The 24,115-nt window shown below is 50.5% G+C and overlaps 7 protein-coding genes across 7 annotated transcripts; 5 read left to right on the top strand and 2 right to left on the bottom strand.

Moving 5' to 3' along the window:
* Window positions 1-972: 972 nt before the first annotated feature.
* Window positions 973-2,904, bottom strand: BKA67DRAFT_592938 (uncharacterized protein; the record flags this gene model as incomplete). The annotated part of the gene is made up of 1 exon (XM_046104882.1): window positions 973-2,904. One exon carries the CDS (start codon window positions 2,902-2,904, stop codon window positions 973-975), a length of 1,932 nt encoding a protein of 643 aa, XP_045956933.1.
* A 3,642-nt stretch (window positions 2,905-6,546) lies between these two features.
* BKA67DRAFT_659346 (uncharacterized protein) lies at window positions 6,547-7,287 on the top strand (the record flags this gene model as incomplete). The annotated part of the gene is made up of 1 exon (XM_046107426.1): window positions 6,547-7,287. One exon carries the CDS (start codon window positions 6,547-6,549, stop codon window positions 7,285-7,287), a length of 741 nt encoding a protein of 246 aa, XP_045956932.1.
* An 889-nt stretch (window positions 7,288-8,176) lies between these two features.
* On the bottom strand, window positions 8,177-8,679 carry BKA67DRAFT_519037 (uncharacterized protein; the record flags this gene model as incomplete). The annotated part of the gene is made up of 2 exons (XM_046098058.1): window positions 8,177-8,538; window positions 8,646-8,679. 2 exons carry the CDS (start codon window positions 8,677-8,679, stop codon window positions 8,177-8,179), a joined length of 396 nt encoding a protein of 131 aa, XP_045956931.1.
* A 1,391-nt stretch (window positions 8,680-10,070) lies between these two features.
* Window positions 10,071-10,684, top strand: BKA67DRAFT_659344 (Tctex-1; the record flags this gene model as incomplete). Its single annotated transcript, XM_046107425.1, has 2 exons — window positions 10,071-10,121; window positions 10,256-10,684. 2 exons carry the CDS (start codon window positions 10,071-10,073, stop codon window positions 10,682-10,684), a joined length of 480 nt encoding a protein of 159 aa, XP_045956930.1.
* A 2,905-nt stretch (window positions 10,685-13,589) lies between these two features.
* On the top strand, window positions 13,590-14,588 carry BKA67DRAFT_536382 (uncharacterized protein; the record flags this gene model as incomplete). Its single annotated transcript, XM_046100142.1, has 1 exon — window positions 13,590-14,588. The coding sequence occupies one exon, from the start codon at window positions 13,590-13,592 to the stop codon at window positions 14,586-14,588; it is 999 nt and encodes a 332-aa protein (XP_045956929.1).
* Window positions 14,589-16,556: 1,968 nt separating this feature from the next.
* On the top strand, window positions 16,557-18,092 carry BKA67DRAFT_519145 (uncharacterized protein; the record flags this gene model as incomplete). The annotated part of the gene is made up of 4 exons (XM_046098072.1): window positions 16,557-17,428; window positions 17,498-17,727; window positions 17,791-17,897; window positions 17,958-18,092. 4 exons carry the CDS (start codon window positions 16,557-16,559, stop codon window positions 18,090-18,092), a joined length of 1,344 nt encoding a protein of 447 aa, XP_045956928.1.
* Window positions 18,093-18,924: 832 nt separating this feature from the next.
* BKA67DRAFT_518867 (uncharacterized protein) lies at window positions 18,925-21,981 on the top strand (the record flags this gene model as incomplete). Its single annotated transcript, XM_046098046.1, has 4 exons — window positions 18,925-19,018; window positions 19,185-19,328; window positions 19,503-21,104; window positions 21,347-21,981. 4 exons carry the CDS (start codon window positions 18,925-18,927, stop codon window positions 21,979-21,981), a joined length of 2,475 nt encoding a protein of 824 aa, XP_045956927.1.
* Between the last annotated feature and the right edge of the window lie 2,134 nt (window positions 21,982-24,115).

Below are 24,115 nucleotides of genomic sequence, written 5' to 3'. Positions count from 1 at the left end.
CAGATTAGTCGAACCTAGACTGGCCTTTTTTGTTTCTCCCCCTCCTCTCTCTTTCCTCCGAGATGGTGACGATCCATTTCCACTCTTTGATTTTGCTTCCTAGGCTGGCGTTGGAGGAGGGTATGGCGAAGGAAACCACAGGTTCTGTAACTTGAGCATTTATGATGAATATAGAGCCTCAACCAGAAATGTCGAGGTCAGAAAAGTGACTTGTGTTTATCCCGTATTAAACGAAACTAAGAACCAATCATACAAGGCTCGGGGTAACGGCATCACGGTCACTGCGGACAGAACAAAAGAAAGGGGGGTTGGGGGTTACGAGAAAATAAAATAAAAAGATAACTGGGGGTGTGATCATACAAATTCATATTTCTTTCAAATCTTTCTCTCTCCTATATACAATATTCTGCTCTCGGCCAGACAACCAAGGTGGTGTGATGTGTATAAATATACAGAGAAGGCGCGATCGATCTCAACCTTACGGACTACCATGTTTGTTGAAATTCCGAATTCTCTTCGGAGTCTTCCCTCAACAGAGGAAAAAAAACAGAAACAGAGAAGCCAATGTCTTTTTCCTTTTCGTCTTTGGCAATCATGTTTGTGAGAGAGCCTTCCCCTTTGCTTTCGTTTCCTCCATCCAGCCAGCCGCCGCGACGATGGCTGGTGTAAATAAAAAAAGATTTCATCCCTTCAATGTTCTACGGAATCCTGCTCAAGTCGCGTTGAAGCGTCTCTCAGATGAGGCTTCGAGTTGGCTCAAGGCGAAGACAAGTCTCACGTGCTCGGGCGCGTGCCAGCTCATTCTCGTCAGTTGCTGCTGTAGTAGAACAAGAAAGAAAGAAACAATGTTGTCAATAAAGTGTGTAATGGTAAGGGTCATTCCAGAAGTCGTTATACAAGAGTCGAAAAGAACGAAGTCGGGCCTCGCCCGTAGATGTAACACATTTCAGGTGCCGGCTGACGGCGACTTCCTCAAATTCTGTTCTTTCTCTTCAATCCACCGTGAATGGGCGTCGTTGGCGCCGGAGACTCTCTGGCTGGGCTCATGAAAGTGACGTGCTTCTCTTCTTGCTTGCGAAGCTGCAATGGATCTGCGCCTCCGCTTGCCGAGCCGCGACGGTGTCGAAGAGCGCTTGACCCTTCGTCGTCGAAGTGGATCTCAGCCACATCAGTCATGGACTCGTTGTCCAAGTTGTCATCGACTTCTGACTCATCACATGAGCCGTCCACCGAATCGTCATAATCATCGTCGTCGCTAACAAGTGAAGGTGCATTATTGCTGACAGCTGTGATGGGGCTCAAGTCCAAACCCATTTCGTCCTCATCCGGAGAGTCGGCCTCTTGCCTTGATAGATGAAGCGTAGGCGTGGCGATAGTAGCTGTGTATGGCATATGCCCTGAGCTGCTTGTCGGGCGGATGCCGACAGGCAGAACTGGAGGCGGCACAGGAGACACTGGTTTCCTGACCGGCATGCGCATGCCAGACAAGGCTAAAGTGTGGTCATCAGAAGTAACCTCGACATCTGTGGAGTCGTCTTCACTCTCATCCATCTCGTCGTCTAACAAGGAATCAAGATCAATCTTGGTTCTAGCATCATGGACTAATTCAGCCATATTGATATCGATGCCCTTCTTCCTGGCCATTTCAGACAAGCTAGGGGCGTCCGATGAGGACTTGAAATTTGCATGCGGGTGACGCAGGGGGGTCGAGTTCACGGGGTTGGCATTTCTGATCGACTCCATCAAATCCTCGATGCGCTTGGCAACAGAGAAGCATGCATCCGAGTAGCTTATCGCATTTCCACGGGCGAAAGGATGAGCAGGTCCAGTCGGCGTGGGCGTGGGCGTATGATGAACCACAGGTGGCTGCACACCTACCGCACCACCAGCTTCGTCGACTTCAATAGGATGGCCACAGGCAACCGCTGCTTCCTCGTGACTCTTGTACTCCTTTTTGTGCGCTATGCGGCAATGGTTGATGAAGCCCTGGGTACTCGAGAAGTCTTCTCTGTGACATGTGACGCAGACTAACTTGACCATCTTGCCATCGGCAGCACGTTTCAGAATGCAGGGCCCAGCCTTGCCCTTTGGTTGCGTATATCCACTGGGCAGCGCTTGGAGCTTCTGGCCAGCTGATTCACGACTCCTCCGGCCCTTGTTCTGAGCGGCTCCTACCTCGCCGATGCTGTTCCTACCAGGACGAGCGTCCACGGAATTCCTGGCTCGCACGTTCTCAGGATGCACTAAAATCGGCGCCGGGATACCGTCAAACTTGGGATCGGGAATCAGCCACTTGGCGAGGTGTCGAGCATAAGGCCCATCAGTAACACCAAAAGGCGGCGCCCACTGAGGCACTTGCGCACCCATCTTGGCTTGAAGCGCCGGCCCTTGCCCGTTAGTGACGTTCAACATCTGTTCCGGCGTTGGGACGTTAACGGGATATGGAATCAGGTGACATCGACGCAGTTGTTCCAAAGCGACCTGGCATTTTGCCAGTTCTTGGTTGATAAGACGGTGCTCTTGGTGTTTGAGCAAAATTTCCTGACTAAATTGCAGCTCGATGGCTTCTTTTGCGCGCTCTAACCTGGACGACATCTTGGGCGCTGGTGATTGTGTCACTTGCTCTTCCTCCACTTCCGCCGGTGCTATCTCCTCCTTCTTTGGCGAAGCAACACCATCCTCTAACTTTTGACGCTTCAGCGCCGGAGAAACCAGGGCAGCGTTGAGCGACGTTATCGCAACGTTGCTCGGCCTCCTCCGCTTAACTGGCCGCGGCGGCGACGTCACTGTGGTAGTTTCCGAGCCAAATGGCTGTATCGGCGACCTGCCTAAATCAAACGAAGCTTGACCAACCTGAACAGCTGTGTCGCCTCCCCTTGAATCTGAGCCCCAGAATCGAAACATGAGCATTCCCTTGTGAAGCTGCGGGTGAGTAGTTATTATTTAGATGAGCACCAGGCAGACTGCAGCAGTAAGGTTTAGTCAAATGAGAGACCAGGCTGACACGAGAAAGGGGGTGAGCAGCAAGTCTCGAGTAAGGTGAGGTGAGCAAGGCTGACGTAACGACAGCCCGTATCCTGCAGGTGGAAGGGGATGCGATCGGAAGATCGGCGAGGGAGGAATGCGACTTTGCGCTAGTGAGTGCTAGGTAAAGCGCGCTTGTGTCGTCCCTGTGAATGAACCAAGAATAGTGCTCAAAAGCAGCAGATAGTGGACTGCTTATGCTTCGCGTAGACGATGATGTGGCCACCGTCAAACCCAACGAAACTCAGTTTGAGTCAGGGTAGTGTGGGTGCAAGCGTGAGTAAAGGTGGCGCCTGGAATTCAAAGGAATGCGAAAGGCGCGCACGCGTTCTCTCAACAACAGGCAGCACAAAAAGGGGGCGGAGCAGATGCACAGGCGCAAATGCGACCACAACTGCAACTGCGAATGCAAATAGAATGCAGGTGCGAGTTGTGACTGATTTTAGAGCACGAGAAGGAAGGGAGAGGCAGCCCGGTGGATTCCGTGCCAGCAGTGGGTGGGTGGTGTTGCAAAACAAGCAAGTCGCAAAAGGCCTCACAGGTCAGAGAGGGACGGTATGCGACCGGCGACAATTTGTGCTTCAAAGGCGATTAAAAGAGTTCGTAAGTCGTGTACAAATGTTGGGAGACGCGCAATTAGTGGTTAGATGCGATGGCAGCCCAAAATGAAGCGACACAAAGTTGGTCAAATCAACCAAAGGAATGCGCGAAATGAATTACAATGAAAAGCAGGGCCCGATGATCGTCGTCTTGTCGTCTGTCGCGACCGTAATGTGATTTTGTCGAGGTGCAGAGGTTGCGAAAGGTAAGATGGACGGGGCGGGTGGCCTTTGATTGCACGATTGTTTTGTCGAACCTGAACATCCGTGTACCATGTGCGATGCGATGCACGTTGGGTTTGGGGGTCGGAGGGAGACGGGGGGGGGATTTGATCAAGGTACCGGAGTACTGGGGGGTGCTCCTTTCTTTTTGCGCTTGTGAGGGATGGGCCCAGGGGGGTTGCTGGAAACCGGAGGCTATTGTCTTGTTGCTGCTTTTCCCAGTCCCCAGTTTCTCGTCATGACGGAGTACAGTAAAGCCAGTCGGGTTGGAATTCCAGTTTCCCAGCTGATGGTGTGAAGCGCAGGCAGCGCCAGAAGCAACCTTGATTGCCTGGAAGAAATGGCTAGGGCGTCAGGGGTGCACGATGACTGGATCGGTGCTCAGTGCACCAAATGTGTTCCAGCAGCCAGGCGGGTCAGAGACTGGGGGGGCTTGTCAGACTTCAGCTGCGTCCCGCGTATCCGTCCGTATCTCGCTCACTCTCTCTGTGTGTGTCGAGGACGAGGGCAGGTAGTCACCAAGTACCCCTCCGAATCTTGTATGCCAGTTGATCAATGCGCGCGATCTGCAATAGTCTTTAGGAACAATCGCGACTTTTCCAGAAAGACAATTTGTTGACCGTTGCACACAACAATAAGCGTGGTGGCCGAAAAGCTTGATGTCGTGGTTTGCGACAAAAATAAAGTATGTACGCTTCAGAGTCCGTTTTGGTCTTTCAAGAAACGGTAAGATGGTGTGAAGTGTCACGGGCCAAATCGCGTAATTTCCAGATTACTGTGCTGAATCTCCCGTTTGGGAACAGGCAGGGGATGACAGGAATAGGCAATAACTGCGTGTGATGTGCGAGGAACGTCCGTGGACGCTTTGATGATTCGGATGATTGACGGTGAATGGGGAAAGACAATCAAATGTGAATGGGGCACGCGCAATCATGTCACTTCTCGAGCTTAATGAGTTGCGGTTCGGCTGAATGAATCTTGAGCTTAAGCTGTGAACCATCGACGGGTGGGTTGTTCAGGAAAGTGGGTGACTTGGTGACTTGGTGATTTGGTGATATGGTGTGCCCAAGCTAAGTGAATATCTCTCGAATAGCTTGTACAACAAATCTAGCCAGACGACCACCGTCCACGACTAATATATGGGTCATATCAATGCACCCAGGAATGTGGGTTTATGCTCTACTTGTGTACTGTTGATTGTAGGTTTGTTCGTGCCTCAAGCACTGTCCTAGAAAATGTCTATTATCCCTGGAATGCAGCAGGTAGATGGACGATTACGCAGGACGTCCTCGAGTTGTTGGCCGCTGGCTGATGCGAGCGTCACGATACACAATATTGTGGAACAGAAATGAGTACTTTGGGAGTCCATGCTGTGTTCAGCCTTGGATCATTAGTGTTTGGCCGGCTGCCGAGCTAATATAGAAAGAACGTCGACTATGCGGCCCTTGGTCGCCCGGCGTATATGGAAGTCTTCCCCTATCGAGTTATATCAACCTATCCAGGCTCTACAAGGGTTTTAGTCTTGACTCATGGTTGATTGGACCAAGGATAGTGCCAGCCTGCTTGACAACATGCATCATTTTGTCAAACGTTAATGGTGTTGTCCGTATTTTGTATAGTGAAATATCGAACGTGCGTGATCGTACTACATGTTTCATAGTATATACCACAGTAGTATGTATTCATATAGTACAGAGTATGGCGGACTGCTTGGCACACCAGCTGGGAAATGGCTAAGTGATAACGAATAGTCATAGTCATATCTGCTTGAAGCCATACAACCTTACGGATCTTCTTCTTCTTCTTCTCCTCCTCCTCCTCCAAGAACTACGGTTTGGTTCCAGATGCGAGGAGTTTTCAGCAAGAACCGTGTTCTCCGTGTTCTCCGAGCATTAGATATCATGGTGAAGCATCAATGATAGAATGCAGCGCCGCCGTACCGAAGTCACCCGTTTAAAGCCTTGGCGTGAAACCCGTCGATTTTGGCCGCATAATGTAGCAGGGATTCTTGCCTGGTGTCTGGCCAATCAACAAGCAGCACTTGACACTTCTGCGTCAGGGCCGCGTGCTCCGTGCTGTGCTATCCGAGAACTCGGCTTCCTTCTGATTTGAGCTGTCAAGAAGCTTTATCGCAGTCCGATAAGATGTCTTCCAGGGATCTGAATCACGACATCCTCGCAGTAATATGAAGTAGATAAGCAATATTATACTTTATTATAAAGAGAGCCTAACGTCCATGAGCACTTCTAGAATGCGTGGAACCATGTGCTACACCAGTATGGCTCTCAATAGTTGCCATTTGGCTGGTGGCAAAGAAATAAGCCCTGCGGCCCCGTCCAGGGAACAAGAAAAATAAGGTTGACCACATGAAAGAGGCGACGCGATTGAGTTGCAGCGCAGTACAGTACGTAGCATGGTCTCGCTCAGGCTTTGCTTATTATATAGACGGTTCATTACTGTATCAACCTCAAATCACTGAGCTCCTGATAGCCCGGACAGGCTGTGAGCCGCTATCGATAAGCCCCGATAAGCCTCAACTCAGTAATGGAAATTCGGGATATTCATGCCACTCTGACACAATCTGCTCACCCCCACGACCAAGCATCGGCCGAGTGCAACCTGCCTCAGATCACCAATAAGGCAGGTACTTGGAGAAAGCAGCAGAGCAACGGGACATCTGGCGCAAGCGAGGACGAGCACAATGCAACCACAACCCGGAGTAAGCGCCGCACCGCCAGCAAAGCGTAAGCGAGTGGTATCTACAGAGTCGGAAGCCGCGCAACCCTCGGCAGCCACCACGGCGCGGCCGCCTACCAAGAAAGCCCGCCTCGCCTCCGACCTGAGCATCACCGCACCGGGCGACGGCAAGGTGCTGGAGGTGGTGGAATCGAGATGCGACGTCCAGATACACTCGGTCATCTCCTCCTCCAAGATCCAGAAGAAGGTGTCCTCCGTCCTGCGCCACCTTGCCGCCACCTCTGCCTCGCCTGAGACGACCCCCGACCAGAAGAAGCCACGGGTATCCGTTCTACGCGCAAGGGCCTCCGATGCCGGCAAGCTCGTCAGCATAGCCGAGATCGCGAAGCGCGAGCTGGCCGCTCAGGGGGAGGGCGGGGACAAGGAACGCTGGTTCCAGTACATTGGGCTGGGACAAGAGTTGAAGGAGACGCCAAAGAAAAAGACCATCATCCAGGATACCATTCTGAACGGCAAGGCCAACGGCGGCGACAACGAAGACGAAGACGCTAGTGATGACGAGAATGAGACCGAGAAGGACGATTTCGAATACATGAAAACCCCATTCGAAAGAGCCATCGAGGGCAGACCAAAGAAGCAGGCCATTGCCATCATAAGTCTGTTCCTGGCAAGAGTTTCCGTCGATGAGTTGAAGAAAAAGTACGGCGAGCAATCGAATCAGCAGTCGAACAAGACAAAATCCTGAGCATTATATTGCAAAAACTACTGACAACGCAAGCACGCTATGCGAGAAAGGGTCCGCTGCAACCGCTTTGCTTCTCTGGTCACTAACGAACTCCAAGCTTTCAACACGGATTTGCACCAGTGACCGGGTCGGCTGGAAGACTAGCACGACCTCTGGACGAATCGGACACGAACTCGACCACTTGGAAAACATGACAGAGGAAATAACGAGGGGTGTAGACCGAATGGTGCTTAGATGCGCTTTATAGGCCATGGCTCAGAAAGTAGACCTATGAGAGACCATGGAGGCCCTCCGTTTGGGCATTACCCGGCCTCGACTGACCCTTGGGCCCCTATGCAGCACACATGTTGAAGAAACTTTGAGTTCATAAGATTCCACGACGTGGGATCGTTCAGCATGCTCCAAAGCGCTCGTCCCAATGTTGTTTACGCAGAATGTAGCCCACTCTGTAGATGGATGTGTCACGGCTTGCAAGCATAAACAAAGTTGCTTGGTTAATATGATACTCATTAATGCAAAGAGTAACTCCTACATCCCAATGCTTGGTTGCAATGCCTAAACCCACATGACACAGGCCCATTGTTACGTATCATCGACCCGCCTGCGTTGCCTTGAGGAAGCATTGCTGCGTCGAAATTCCGATGCCACCAATAGTTCGTTTTGTCTAGACCGCTCTCCTGTCCTCCAGAAGCCAGTGTCTGAAATAGATTCCGGGCCCGTATTCGTACAAATGATTTCTCGAACTGTTCCATACCGTAAAACTGCTGTTTGTTGTTCAGACACCAGCTCACACCATCATCTTGTGTGCCTAGTAGAAATTTGCTGATTCGATTCTCAATAGGATGTCGAGCTTTCAGTCGGCAAAGCTTTCGGCCAGTATTCCATGATACTAATGCTTCTTTCCGTTCTGGCCGTCTGAGTAGACTATTCGCAAGACAAAGTTGACGATGACAGCCAACAACAAGACGATTGCCAGCATGGTAGGACCGAAGCGATCGTCGAAGCCGGCCTGGCCTCTAATCCGTATACTCTTCGCACGCCAGTGATACGTCGCCAGTGCATATATCATGGTGAGCATGGCGACGCCGGTGAAGAGGAAGGCCGAGATGAAGGCGGGCCGGTCACCGAAGTTGAGCATGCCAATGGCGAGGGCGCCGAGGATGACGGTGAAGTTCAGCCATGATAAGAAGGTTCGCTCGTTGGCAAAGAAGACTTTGGGCTCGACACGGGTCGGGAGGGCAATGCGCTTGCCTGTTGATTTAGGGAGGCAAGAGTCAATACACAAATTCTGATCGAACAACAACAACAACGACAACAACGACACACGCCGCCAATGGATGCCAGGTCAGATTACGTACCAGGAGCTGTCTGCAGAAGAGGCTGGCTAGACATATTCAAGTAGGATTGACAATGTACAAAGGATGATTATACCAAGTCGCAAGTCGATGCCACATACAGCAACGCGGCTAATGACGTTGGGGTGACGATGATTGGCTTGAGGTTGTTCACAACAACAATCGTCGTCCAATTGGATATAGCCGAGGCTTAATAACAGTTCCTTTGCCGTCACAGAATGGCAGTCGATGGTTCGTTGCACTGAGAGCGTTTGTCTTCCGGTCAAGATTCGCGGCTCGGCGAAGAAAAACCAAGAGAATCAGAAAACGAATGACGATGGCGGAGTGCCTTGGGAAGCGGAGGGAAACCTCTGCTAACCTAGTAAAAAGCTTCTACAATTTGACACTGAGCACTGGAGAAGCTGCAGGCGGCTGCCAGGACGAGGACGATGCAAGCTCGGTGCATTAATTAGTGGGGGGATTTGGTCCCGAGATACATAGTACACACATGGCACAGGCGAACAACCCCACTGTGGACGAGCTGGGACTGGCACCGCAGGGAAGCCTCTCGGCAAATCAAAACAAAAGGAAGCAGCACGTTTTGGCTTCAATGGTCAGTGGCCGCCCAAAAATCTTGGAGAATTAATCTTGCAGGGAATTATTCTTCCTGGACAGCTACACGTGACACAAGCCCCGCGTCGTGGGATAACAAAGTCGATACAGCGCGTCGTTGCGAGGCTGACGGACGGAAATGACATAATAAAGCATAAAAGTAAATTGTATAGTCGTATAATAGCATGGTTATGATCAATGGTAAGTCAAGGTCGCTTTTGTAGGTAAACAGGCATCGAGCCATTGTTTATTACCCCGTCAAGTCTGAATTATTTTCAGAATGAACTCTCCAGCCACCAAAGCACAAGTAGCATGTCAACCACCTGGTATCAAAGTATGAACAAGATGGCTGCATCCCACGCGCCGGCCGGCCCCGGGTCGTTCGAAAAGTGCAGAAGGCTGATTCGCAAGTCCTCAACCACCATTATTAAGCTTTTGCTGAGACTCTCATAGACTTCTCGTAGACTCTCACACCAAGTTCCGTACCGTACCGTACAGTACAGTATCGTACAGTAGAGAGACGAGGAGACGAGAGAAATATCATTTTGCGAAAATCCTCCAATCACCTTCTATTAAACAAATACAATCTGCTAAAAACGCTCCCCGTCCATTGTTTCTGCGGATATTGGCGCCAATTTCCTCAGGCTTCCCCACTCCAATTGGCGTTCACCTCCGCAATCGCTGAACAAGGCTGCCGTTCATCTTTTGTCCTCCGTACTGTGGTCAAGGAGAAAAGAGACTAACGCCTCGTCGACTTGAACCAAAAGCATCCTTGGTTCTCCTCTTTACCCATTATCTACGTCAACAACGACACCCGACAAAAGCATCACTGGAAATATGTCTTCGCAGCCCATTAGTTCGACACGCCTCAAGCAGATCGCCCAGGATGTAAGTTCGTATCCTTCGCGTCGCATCGAGCCATGAAGAAGAAGATGAAAAAAAAGAATATGAAAAAAAATAAAAAATAAAAAATAAAAAAGTTCAATCAAATCAGAGTCCCTAATCATCGCGCGACACAATAGGCTTGCCAGAGCGCCATAGGCAGCGCAGACTTCTACGAACACTCCAAGGTGCAGGACTGGAACTCGACCATCATCAACTCGATCCTCAAAGCCCTCATCTCTGAGTCTACTCCATCCAACAACTCCCAAGGGCCCGCCCACAAGTTCGTCGTCAACTCGACTATCGTCCAGCACCTTGTGCCCACCTCGTCCCTCAACAAGCCCAAGGGCGGCACCGATGTCAAGCAGGAGGAGCCGCGCATCAGCACCAGCGACGAGGCCGTCGCGACAGGGACCGACGGCAAGCCACATGTCGGCCGCAGGGGTATGCATTCAGCAACACAAGCGTTCTGGAACGAGAAGACCGACGGCATGTGGAGCTTCAAATACGATGGTGGTGAAGGCAAGGGCATGGACGTCGTTGTCAGCGTCATCTGGATTGCCGTCTAGGATGCGATTATCCGCGACTGACGGATCTAGAAAAACGGCTACCAGCAGTCATGGTGGTTTATTTTCATTTTTAAACTCATCCAACAGAAACACCAGAATGCCCACACCGCTCCATCCGGAACTCAATCTGGGCGAGATTTATACGGGATCTACGATGCTCTCTATATTTTCTCATGAGGCTTTTGAGGGAGGATCAGGTTGGTCAACCAGGAAACCCCGCCACTACCTTGTGCGGAGGATGGTTGAAGGCAGGTTGTTTTGCATGCGGTGTATTTCTACTGTCTGCAATTAGCAAGCACGGGAAAGCGATTGGATTGATACCAGGTGGTTTGGAGCAGAAATGGGATTTTCTTCAGACTTGACGTCGATCGTTCCATATTCAACACTTAGCAAGGAATCCGGGATGCTCAATTAAGAATAATTCATGCAACTCCTCTGAGCTCCCAGTTCCATTATCTACTTTGTACACACTATACATGCTCCTGAACAACAGGTACTGAAACGGGCAACTGGAGCCTATGGTGGAGTGGAGCACCCAGAGGAATACATTGTCACAAACTTACTCTCCATAATGTACGGGCCAGGGGCGTAGTAACCCAGGTTCTTTTACAGTTCTGGATGGAGAATACAGCCGCACAAGACAAATGAGTGAGGGTGATACATTTTGTCGTGTCCCATAGTTTCCAGCGTCTTTTTCGTAACAAAATTAAAAATTTCTTTCCTTTTTATTTTATTTGGATATATTTCAGAAGCGTGAAACACCAAACTACCTGGAGAAAATGCTTCTTTGCACCAGCACGAATACTTCCTTGAATGCGAGAACAACGCTAGGTTGCGGATCGAATCGAATATGCATCCTCAGGCAGGTCTCGGAAACCGCTCGGAGTAGCAGCCCGGGAGCCGGATTATTGACTGCCTTCTAGAATTCTTCCATTTCCCCCCAAATGACGTCGCAGTTCTTCGTGATGCTGTCGATGGTTCTTAGCCAAGAAAGGTCATTGGGTCGCATAGATGCCGTGTCTCAGCGCTCACTGCAAGGTCTCGTGCCACGTTCAGGAACGACAAGCAGCTTAAGCTTATCAATACAGAGGAGTTCATTTTATCCTACTAGAGTTACAAGGAATTTCGAGATGACTCCCTAACTCCCATTTTCAGATTGCTGCTGGTAACAGTCGCGACCAAACTGCTGGTAACAGGGTCTTGTTACCTCGCGTATCCCGGTCTCCTCACTTTCATCTTTCCGGAAACCCCCGCCCTTTTGCCACTTGGAAACGCGAGTTAGCGGAGCCGCTGTCAAAAGGCCTCTCCGCCATTTTTGCATGCTTTCCGCCTTCTGGACCGCATCGAACAATTCCCACTCTTTGTGATGATCATTTGCGGGCCGGTTGTCACAAAACGAGGAGCCAGGAGTATCCTCCCGGCTCGAGTGACGTTCGTGGGCTCAGTCTATTTTCTTCTTCTTTTTTTTTGTGTTGCAGATCTGATAGGAATGCATGATAGAATTTCTGGACCATGCATGGCTCAGACGTCGAGGCTTGATTGGATCATCGTCATAGCCGAAGCGCCGGCTCGCTCCAAGATTCCCCGGCCCCTTTACCCGCTCACTGTGTCAACATCTCACCTTTGACGTTGTGCTACGTGGACTTCCTATTTACATGTGAATGTATTTCGTGAGGCCTTCTATCTGTTTTCGGGGTCCTGGCAGAACTGCGTTGGAATACCGTCACTAGTGGCAGGCTAGTCTGAGATTCGATCCCGCTCACAAGATCAACTTCGTCAGATCCAGCGTCATTGTTACCCCAAGTGGGACAGGTCAGGAAATCCAAGCATACTATCTTGCAACTTTGGCCAAGGCTAAGTATGCATGTTTTCAGCGGTGAAACTCAAGATATACATGTTACTTCAGGAAGCCAAGCGGTTTCCTGATGACCTGGCCATAGCATCTGTAGAAACCAATGTCATCTACATGATCTGGAGCCAGGAAGTATCGTGCCAAGGAAGTCAAGGCCGCAGCTGCGAGATTCATGTCGCACTGTCCGCTATTGCCAGTTAAGTAACTAGAAGCGGGTCTAATCGGCATCGCCATCAGCAAAACACTGGGCCCAGCGAGAAAACAAGCCTATCGTGAACGCCAAACCCCCATCGAACGGCGTCGGCCATGCCTCTGTCAAACCGTTGCAAGCCCAACTGGCGAGACTGGCCATGTTTGTCGATTTCCCCGTATTCTGTGCAAATCATGACTAGCCTGGATTTCCTGCTCCGGTCTAGCTGGGTTGGTCACAAGATGGTCACACGATTATCTCTCCATTATTTCTTCTGTTCTCGATGAAGAGTCGTCTATGTACTGTATGTCGAATAGTCTGGAGTTGTGAAGTGGATAACTTGACCCCCACAAGTCAAACTTGCGATCTCGCCATACAATCACAGACCCTGGAGTGTGCCTGTTCCACCATCTTGCCATTTATATACCGTTTGTATCCTCCCGCGAGTCTGTGTCAGTCATACCCAACTTGACTCGTGTAGACGAACCCAAGTATAGCGACCTCAACTAGACTACTTTCACGCTTTTCAACAACTCGGGATTACCCTTCCCCAAACACGTCCACAGAAATCCAGAAATAGTTCTGGTCATCGACACTTAACGAACTAGTTGCCCCTAGAGGCTCCATTATTCGCTTTTCTGGTTTTCACCACCGAGGTATCTGACACGACTCTCGGGCCTTTATAAGTTTTGAGACCCTCCCTGCCGAAAAACATACCAACCATTCGCCCGTAAACTATTGCTTCATCACGACTACTGAGGTAGCAGTTGGGCGACTGGGCACCAACAGAATCAGACCCCAAAAAACAACAACTGAGCGGCTTATTCACTCATCAGCAAGAGACCGGCTTTGATATCGTCGCAATGGTTGAGGTTCAGCGAGCGCCGTCTTTGGAAGGAACGCTAGGAAACGCAATGGATGCGACGGGAGTGAATAGGCGACTCTCCAATGTGAGATTGGCGCCAATTGACGAGTCGAAGGCGGTTGCGTCCCAGCAGGAGGCGAGGAAAGAGCCAGCGATAAACGACTGGAAACAGAGCGGCTTCCGCAAGCCACGGCGTGCCTTCTCTTCGAACGACTACCCGCTTCCGAGTCCAGGATCCAGTCTTCCCGTGTCAGCCGCCGGGTCGCCCGCACTGAGATCAAACGAGGCCAACTCGTATTTTTCACTCCAGCCTACAGCTTCAAACTCAGCTCTCTCGTCGATACCTGGAACACCTACGGAATCACCAAACACAGCCCCAAATATCAACGTGGCCTCAGCCCTCTCCTCCAGATATGCGACCGCCGTGTCGCACCCACTTGCTCCGCGCCCAGAGTTGCATGGTCCACAGCGATCTTACTCGGTAATGGACTACGTTCCCTTGCCGGTCCTGCAGCGCCCCGGCGAGAAGCTCCAGCTTGTCCACCTGCCGCCCGAGCTGCATTTTGCCATCTTTGACTTCCTCGACGATCTCGACAGCACCTGCCTGGGCCTGACCAGCAGACACTTCTACTACATTCACAGACGCATGCGCGGCACGATTCCGCTCTCCACCCGCCGTGACGGCCCCAACGACATGGAGTGGATCTGGCGCCTGGCCGGGCCGCTCATCGCCAAGGGCCACAGCGAGGAGAGCGCGGTCAACTCGGTGCTGCCCCGGGGCCAGGTGTACTGCCGGAAGTGCGGCGTGTCGCGCTGTGAGCTGCACAAGCACATGCAGGAGTGGATGGGGCCCGGCTACGAGTACTGCGAGGTGCGCCAGAAGTTCGGGCCCATGGCCCCGGCGGACGCGAAGAGAAACTGCTACAGGAGCTCGCCGAGGCACCCGCACCGGTGCGGCCGCCACACGCGACAGCAGCGCGCCGTGAGATTGGTCTAGGATGCCACGGGTGAGCGCATTGTCGGGTCGGGTAGTGCACCGGACGGCGCCATTCGACGCAACCGTAGTGGCGTCGATAATCACAAGCGACCGTCAGGAGACACCCGACGCCGAGGCAGGGAAACTTTATGAACGGGCGCTTTCCCATGGGACTTTGGGGGGCATGATAAATGTAACGGAATAGGGTTTGAGAAATGTCATCTTTGCGGGGCTCATATGCTCAGTATTGGTGGAAGCATGCTTTGTGGCGTTTTTTTTTGAGGCATGACATTGCATTGGATGGACGAGCGCATGATTGTTTTTTCTTTCTCGCATATCTCAGTTTGAGTAGAATTACTACAAGACCTAGAGAGGATATCTTAGAAACTTTAACGATTATCGGAATATAATCGTTTGGTATTTACAAAGTTTTTCCAAGCCACGGGCAAGTTTTTACATGCTAAGTAAGCGTCGAACTATATGATAGTGCAGCAGTTACTACAAAAAGGCGTACTCGTCCGCTGTTGTCACATTACCTGCGTTCATGCGGAAGTACAGGATTTTGTGCTCGTGGACAAGGGAAAGCTTGTCGGCATTTTGACCCCTGATTTGTAGGACGGCAACTTCTTGCTCTGTTTTCATTGCGATCTGAACTCGCACACGCTGAGCATCCACTGAGGTGTACTAGTGCCCCCACGGTGTTATGGCGAGCCAGCTCGAGTACTGACAAAATCATGCCAACCCAGCGAACTATGGCTGCGTCTGGAGTCGTCTTCTGTCCTCCATAGCAATACAGTTTAGCCGTCACAAAATCATTCAAACCCGAGTTGACGTGATTGGCGCCATCTCCTTTTTGGCTCGTATTCTAGAAAACACGGACCTTCCACTTCGACAGGGGATACGGGAAAAAGAGATTTGGCAATCTGGGGTATCACAAATTTTGACATTAGACGAACTCTTGGCGGGATGCTGGTCTCTTGATAATGCAATTTCAGGAGAAATGCATGTCGCCGTACTATAGCCCCTTAAACTTTTGCTCTCGATAAGAAGTAAGCTATGTGCTATCGGTCATCGGTCATCGGTCGACTCTTGGAAATACATAACACGTATCACTCTTCCTTATCAGGCAACTATAACGCTGCACTTTGTGTTGGGTTTTGCAGGGCATTTATGCAGGCTGGGCAGTATATTGTCACTCATCCAAGATTCGAGGCGTTGTCGCATCCACACATCTTTGCTGTCGCGCGACCACTTGCACTTTTTATTTCCTCGGCACCATCCGCAGTTAGGAACCACGATTGGTCCAATACCGCGAATAGACTCCCTCCTGAACGCAAAGAAGAAGGACGTCATTCATTAGCGCGGTTCATAAACAACCCCCCCAACAATTCGCCTTACGTAGCTAAAAGCTGTGTTCCAAATCCCAGTTCCACCCGCGTCGAAGGACAGCGAACTTGCCTGTTCGTGTTCCGGCTGTAAGAAGCAATTGACCCCATAATCACGATCTTTAAGTCCTTTCTGTCTGGCCGTTAGACGAGCGAATGCAACCAAGCAACTAAAAGCACACACATACTGTCCTTTGACCACTTATTGACTTTGTCGTGTGGACCAAGGGAACGGGCACCCAACTCAGTTGCACGCAATCACAATCTTGATACGTTTCCCCGAATCGTCATTGTTACTGCTTCTCCCACCGCCTGTCAAGTCGCGTTCAAGCTTCCCACTTGCACACCACCCTGGGACATAGATCCCTGTTTTTGTTCTCTCCTCTGAGGAACTGCAGGCGCCGCAAGGACCAATAGATCCTTAGCTAAGTGCCAGTTGTCCCTGCACAGCTGTCCCTCGCTTCCAGCAACTTGGAAACTGCCACTGCAACTGCAAGGGAACGAAAACCCACGCACGCGCGAATTACGACATTGGGTCACCACCTTATCGCCTGTTCGCTGCGAGGTCCTTTTTAGTGGACATACATCATAGTAGTCCTGAACCATGTCTTCACCCTCAGCAAGCTCCTCAGCTGCCGGGAAGCGCAAACGTCCGACTACCGCCAGCTCCACGACCGCGACCACGACTCAGATGGATGAGAACCAGCTGCTCCAGCCCTCCTCACGGGACGCCTCCGGCGAGGAAGGCGACACCACTGCCCCGGAGTCCGGGCGGTTGGCCCACCGCAAGCAGCCTGCCGACCCCACCAGCAACATCTCCTCGAACCCTTCCAAGAGATTGAGGTCGAACGCCAATCCCGAGTCGGCGGATCAGACCGTGGACCCAGGCGAACCGAGCGACACCACAGAGGCCAGTATCGATATCGCTGACCGCGTCACCAGGAAGAGCAGCAAGAAGCACGCTGCCTTCAAGGACGACCTGGGCGATGGAAAGCAGGACGAGTCTATGGCACCGCCGCCGATTGGCAAGTTGACACACCCTGTGGGCTACAGGACCAACGACCCGCCCACTGGGCGGCCGATCAGAGTATACGCAGATGGTGTCTTCGATCTGTTCCACTTGGGACATATGCGTCAATTGGAACAGGCCAAGAAGGCCTTCCCAGATGTCTATCTGTTGGTCGGTGTCACTGGCGACGAGGAAACACATCGACGCAAGGGTCTCACAGTGCTGTCCGGCAAGGAGCGTGCTGAGACCGTCAGGCATTGTAAATGGGTTGACGAAGTCGTTGAGAGCTGCCCTTGGATCGTGACCCCGGAATTTCTCGAGGAGCACAAAATCGACTACGTTGCGCACGACGATCTCCCATACGGTGCTGACGAAGGTGACGATATCTACAAGCCCATCAAGGAGGCTGGCAAGTTCTTGGTCACCCAGCGAACCGAGGGTGTCAGCACGACAGGTATCATCACAAAGTAAGCGAACACGTCATGGACGAGATAACTATATTTTGTACCTCACATGCTGATTGGACCCTCTTACAGGATTGTACGTGATTATGAGCAATACATTGCTCGCCAGTTCAAGCGTGGTACCTCTCGCCAAGAGCTCAACGTCAGTTGGCTCAAAAAGAATGAGTTGGACCTCAAGAGACATGTTCAAGACCTGCGTGAGAATATTCGGACCAACTGGACCAGCACCGGCCAAGAACTCAGCAAGGAGCTGCGTCAGTACTGGCCAGCCAGCAGACCTCAGAGCCCTGCCCCAAGTCTTCGTTTTCCTGTACCTGCCACACCTGGCCAGTCTCAGAACAGCGAAGTGTCCATGCGTGAGGCAGTTGCCATCGCCAACGCCGGTGCCAAGTCGCCCACAACCCCTGGCCAGGGTCCAAATGAGTTCATCAGCGGTTACACCTTGGGACTGATTGGAGGTGTTAGATCTTGGGTAAGTTCTATGTCTGGCTGATGTCTAGTATTACATGTGTTCTGACCTGTTGCCCTTTAGATGACCAAGAACCGCAGGACGGTGCAAGACACGAGCCGTCCTCCCAGTGACGACGAGTCGGAAGGGAGCGATGAGGTCGGACAGCAGCGTGGCAGAAAGCCAGCTGCGGCAGGTGCAAGTACAAGCGCGGCTTAGAACTAGTGACCAGATCAGGTGGAGGAGAGTACTAAGGTAGTAACAGTATGGCAATGTGGTAATGACGCTGCCGGATAAGATAAAAGCACGGAATACACAAGATTTTCAAAGAACGTGAGCTTGGTGCCAAGAGCTGGCCGGCGTATGGTGCAGCGGACTGAGTTTGGTCTCGGGGTCATCATGGAAGTCATGGAAGCTAGAAATTGATACACATCACACGCCTTTAAAGGCCTGGGCGACTTGATGAGAGACAAGCAATGAATGGCCTTTTATGGCAGAGTTTTGATTGAAACGTTCAGCTGCTCCATACATTACACTTTGTTCCACGTTTTACTTGTATTATACTAATACTAGCGTTGACAACGGTACAAATGAGAGCTATGCCTGTTCACTTAGGCCACTGTCACACATGGTTTGGTAGATGTTGATGCTTGAAGGATGCGTGAAGACAACATACATGAGTCCAATCGCGCAGTCTTGGGGTGGGGGCCGGAAGGGGGGGGGGGGGGGGGTTGTGTCGGGAACTTAGTAATGCATCTTAGTCTTTATTGCACCGCTATATTGGGAATCTTCGAAGATAGTGAGCTTTGACCTGCCTTGTTCCACTCGAAAGTCTCCCGAGGATTGGGTAGCGGGCAGCTGCTGGAAATCGTTGGGACACACCGTCTGCTCAACTTCCAAACTGTCCAATTGACAAACACCCGACGGTGATCAAAATCTGGACCGCAGCCGCGGCTTGTGCCTATCCGTATTCTACTCTTACTCACTTTGCATACCTTAAGAAGCTGTGGGACAGACTATCTCAAGGCGATCTCCGTTGTTGTATAACAAGATGTTGCCCGATCCGCTGGTCGGGGTGTACCAGCAATATAAGCAGGACACGGACTCCATCGCCGCATGGCTTGCTTCCACTGCCGCTGCTAATGGTACGTATAGCTGAGCGACAACCTTAGCTCTGTCGAGCTACACCATACCAAGACACAATTCCTAAGGGTTTGAGTGGAGCAGAAGTCACTTCCAGCTCAGACTTAATCAGCCATAGAGCAGCACGTGGTAGGTTGGATCTCTTCTCATCGGGCTGACCTTGATTAGGTTATTCGCGTGATCTGTTTCTAGCAAGCGGGGGGAGGCAGCATTTTGCGTCTGGGCGTCCCAAGGGTAAAGCCCGCAAGAATGCGAAGAAAGCTGGAGCGACTGCCACGAAGCCCCAGGGGAACAACCATTCCACCTGTAAGTGTAAAGACATTTTTATTCATTTCGCTGTTCTCTTTTCCCTGCTAGTATTCCAAAAATCCTCTGGCAAATTCCTTAGGGAAGTTCCTCATGGACTTTCGCGTTGGGGTGCAAGAACGATAAGATATTGGAATGACATCAAAGCATGACACGGGAAGCTGATCTGCTCGACATAAGATCGTATTGCAATCAAAGAATTCACGGCCCTGTCCGAGTATGTGGCTAGCAAGAACGTTTCTGTTCCGTCTTCGTTTGCTTCGACACTTGACCGATTGATCAAGGTTCGCGGAACTTTTGGAGATCAGCTTGCAGAGCACGGCGATGCTCCGAATACAGCTGCCCAAGCGAGGCATTCCTTCTTCGTCGGTGTCTTGGAAAAGGTCAAAGAAGTTCTCAAACCTCGAGTGCAAGGTAGTCCGAAGGGCGACAAAGCGAGTGCTTCGACCGAGGAAGTCTCTAACCGCTTCGCGGGACTATCTGTTTATGAACCCTCCGAGGAGTTCTTGAACGCTCCCGAGCTGGAACGTCCAAAACAGCCATCGAATGATAGTACGGTTTACGAAGCTGAGCCAATGACCTCGTATGAGGACGTGATGTATGCCGTCGGTTTCATGGTCAACGATCTCAACAAGATTCGATCGCGTATTGATTGGATCTGGTCAAACTACAAGACGGGTATATTTGACCTTGCGGCAGCCGCTGTAGCGACGAATACAGCGATTGATCTTGCTCGCAAGATCATAGAGGATGTCATGCCTTTAACTGAGGCGCATGGCGGTGCTTGGAAGATTCTCAACAGGTTTTACCAGGTTCAAGCCATGTTGAAAGGCTGGAAATTTGAGGATCTTTTTACCTCAAACATACCTGGTGATAATTTCAACTACGACTCCTATCAAATCGGCGTCGATACTTTCATGCTTGCCTACCGTCTCGTAGACGCTTTTGCAAAGGTCTTGCAGCCGGGTCAGCTTCCATTGTACAAAGACGGGATGTTTGGATGGTACGACCCCAACAGCGACAGAGAAGCAAAGTCAGGCTACCAAAAACTTGAGGAAGACCGAGCTCTCATGATGCCCTTCTTCACAGAGTTGATGACTGTGGTACGCGGAGTGGGCGACTATCCCATCAAGGATGAGTTCATTCGTGGGATGGAGGAATTGGACAGAACGGATAAGGTTCCATTCTATCTTGTATTTGCTGCTCAAGTCTTCGTTGATATTCACTATGTGTTACGAGGACAGGCCATAGACGCATTCAAGACGCTCGAGTCCCACGCCACTTTCATGGCTAATGATATCAAAGAGCACCTCGAGTTTCACAAAGATCTGAAGATAAGCAACTGGCCAAAGGAGAACGACAGATTTATGATACTAGCCCAAACCAGGATTAACTACATACTCGCAGATCCTGTGTACAAAGCAAAAGACAAGACCTATCGGAAAATGGGGATGACGATGCCCACCACAATTGAGCGCAATCGCATTCTCAAAATGTCGCCACTACTTAGCGGCTTGATACTCTACCGCTTCAGATCGGAGCAAAGGGACCTTGGCCTGACTGTTGCCAATGCTTGGGGTTCGGTGACATACACGGCGCACCTTCAGAATGCTCTCCAGCAGGAAAAGCTGTTGTCGGAACAGTGGGATGACATGATGATGGTTCGAGTTCTGTTGGGAGACTCGAATTTCTTCGTTGGAGATGCCCCGACCAACCCACCAGACTACATGAAGAGATTCAACCTTCAGACCGGCGTTTCGGTTGCTGCCATGACTGGCACGCGTCGCAAAAACACGAACCTGGAATCCAAGACCGGTCCTCGAGGTAAGCAATTCAACTCGGTCTTGGGAAGGATCTCTGCCTTTTCGAGCTTCTATCGTCTATGGAATTTCATCTGACACTGTCGGGAGTTCTCTTGGCTATGCAATTTTTCTTTTCTTTTTATATATTTTATAGTCGCGTTTCATAGTTCATGCCACTTGGCAAATAGTTCGGGCAATCATCTCGGACTTGGTACTGACGAGTCCCAGGAATCAAGTATGACGATCTGGCACCCGTATCGTCGATGTTTCACGAGCGCTACGTGACGGAGACTGGTCGGGTAGACTGGACCGCCGAGCACATCGATCAGATCATCGATCTGAGCAGATACGAGGCCATGGGAAGCGAAGAAGAGGGCACTCTGATGTTCGGTCAGATCGAGGATCCTGACAAGCTGAACGATAAAAAGAAAACTGGCGACAGGAGCGGGAAAAATCGCAAAAAAGCTACCGAAGGCGCGCTTCTTCAACCTGAGCAGCTAATCCGGCTGTTGACATTTGCCCTCAACAACGAAAAGTTCGAGCTCTCCTTCCCCTGGTTGAGCATGCACCGTTCTTGCTGGAGATTCCTTCGAGCTGTAAAGACAAGCTGTGATTCGTACCTGCGACAGACTGTGGGTCCTGCTTATGTCGAAAAGGAGTCGCAGTTGCCGTTCTTGGTTGCCTGGATCTTTAGTGCGCTAGACCATCGGGACGCCCAACTGATGCTTCTAGCAGCTGATGCAGCTCGAGGATTCTACCAGCGCTCCGGAAGGAATATTCTCAAATCCCTGGAGAAGCTAGGCATGCCAATCCAGTTTACCACTGAGGAAGAGTTTGAGACCATGCAAAAGGATTGATTTGCAGACAGCGTCTCAAGCAAACAATAACACTTGCTTATTGCTACCTTTCTACATAAGCTGCTTCACGTCGCATACACTCAGTGGTAGGCAATCGTGGCTCCAACATGCTCAGGGAATACGAGATGAGACGTCAACTCCGGATCAATCATGTCATCATCAATATAAAATTTCTTAGACTACTTCAATAGGACGTCTTTCGAGTACTACCGTCCTCATGATATTCTAACCCTTACAAGGAGGTCTACTGCCCAGAGTCCTTACCACAAGTCCTCGGACACTTACAGCCCATTACACCGAACTCTACTAGATCACGCCATCTTTACTTATGAATCTGACCACAACGTAGGACTCTAACATAACTCAAACTCACATCACAATGTCTCTTCAGCTCAAATAATATTGAAATAGGTTGTGATTCTTTATACCTATTTCTCGGTGACTTATTCGAGCTCAGACACATGCTATATCAAGCCCGGCGAAAACTGCACTAACTCGCGGTTGAGAGTGTCCGAGGACTCGTGGCAAGGACTCTGCTACCTGGAGGCATAGACTAGCCGAAAGGGATCTGCGGATTTCTTGGGGGATCTTGGTCGCGTTGCATTCCGGGGCCGATGAAACAAGAGCGGTGATCACAAAACACTTGCCCCAGCTTTTCATGTGAGGAGGCGGCCGCAGAGGGATGGCCACTTTACCTGATATGGCAACTTTGCGTAACATACCTACTGTCCTAACGTCAGTTGGAATTATTCCATCATGCTGAAAATGTAATCCTTTGGCTCCTATTATACAGGCTTTACTATAGTGCATCTATCATATAAGCTTGCCATTATAGGATGAGATTGTATGGAAGACTAATAGATGACCGTTGTCTCGCTGTCATATGATGTATAGTTCGCAAGCTCACCAAGGCAGTTCTGAAACACATAGCTTGATACCAATGTATGAAAAGGGGTGTATGGGTTGTTAGCACAACAACTTCCCATTTGCCACCACGACTGGTGCCGTGAACATGGATTGACCGCGATGCCCGATCAATGTCTGGATAGATGCAATTTGAGCCCCGGTGGATTTCATGTTCAATGTCAAGCCCACAAGTTTTGAGTAATGTAGTACCTTACCGAAGACGCGCTCAATGAAGTAATGATCCCGATAAAAGAGCCCCATGTATTAATGAATATAGATGACCAAGCAAAAGCCGCTATACGTACACACTCTCCCCACCAAAATCTATCAATTATATAAAGGCGTAACAAATCTTGTGAAGTGGATAAAACTTTACCATTGCGATAACCATACAATTTCGCTCAAATATTTTACATGAATCAATTTTGTGCTGTTAATCTTTTCAAAGTTTAGTCCCCATATCAAAGCGTTCGAGTGTCAGTCAAAAGGTGTAATTTCTGATCCTGTTCAGCAGTGGTCAAGTCCCTCTGTATGCTTGTTCTGTGTAACAGGCACAGACAAGGGACGGAACCTTCGGGGACCCAAGAGAGGTCTGCTGTTAATTCCCGACGGACGAAAAAAGTAGGACATTTTCTAAACTGCCATGTGGCCATATGAAAGTGTTCATAGCTGACTCACGGATCAGGAACACCGGATATCTCACACGTCCAGGTTCTCGAGTTGTTCCTGAAATGGCTCCCTTGTGCTTTTGGGCGGATGGTGGCTTTCCGTACGGCTGACGATGCCGTGTAACGTAATAATCCTACAACACGTTTTCGACTGGGATGTGATCGCCAATGTCGTCATGCCTGGGTTGCATTTATGCAGCAGAGTCTGACCCCAAAGCACCAGAAATTAGCAGCAACGTGGGTTGAGCAGTGTGACCGTCCACCTGCTCTGCCGAGAACTATCGGTTTCGGGAACGATACAACAGAAAGTGTGCGACCATATCGCGGAGTGTGAAAGGGTGTGGTTTCATGTCATTCGGTTGGTGCCGGTGATCATTCGAAGGAGTCGGGATGGATGAGGCGAGGGGCGGCGCAGGTCTTAGATACCTGCGGGCACGGCAGTTTAGTACGATACTTCGAATGCGAATCACCATGATCGACGATAACACCAAGGTAAGAAATTCTGCCTTAGGTATGCCCACACCACCCTTCCATAACACTTCAACGCTGGTGTATTTGCA

This window comes from Truncatella angustata (genome assembly GCF_020726525.1).
Source record: "Truncatella angustata strain MPI-SDFR-AT-0073 chromosome Unknown BKA67scaffold_5, whole genome shotgun sequence".
NCBI classification, from domain to species: Eukaryota; Fungi; Ascomycota; class Sordariomycetes; order Amphisphaeriales; family Sporocadaceae; genus Truncatella; species Truncatella angustata.
Note: the sequence above shows the minus strand (reverse complement) of the source record. Positions and strands in the feature narration are given on the sequence as shown.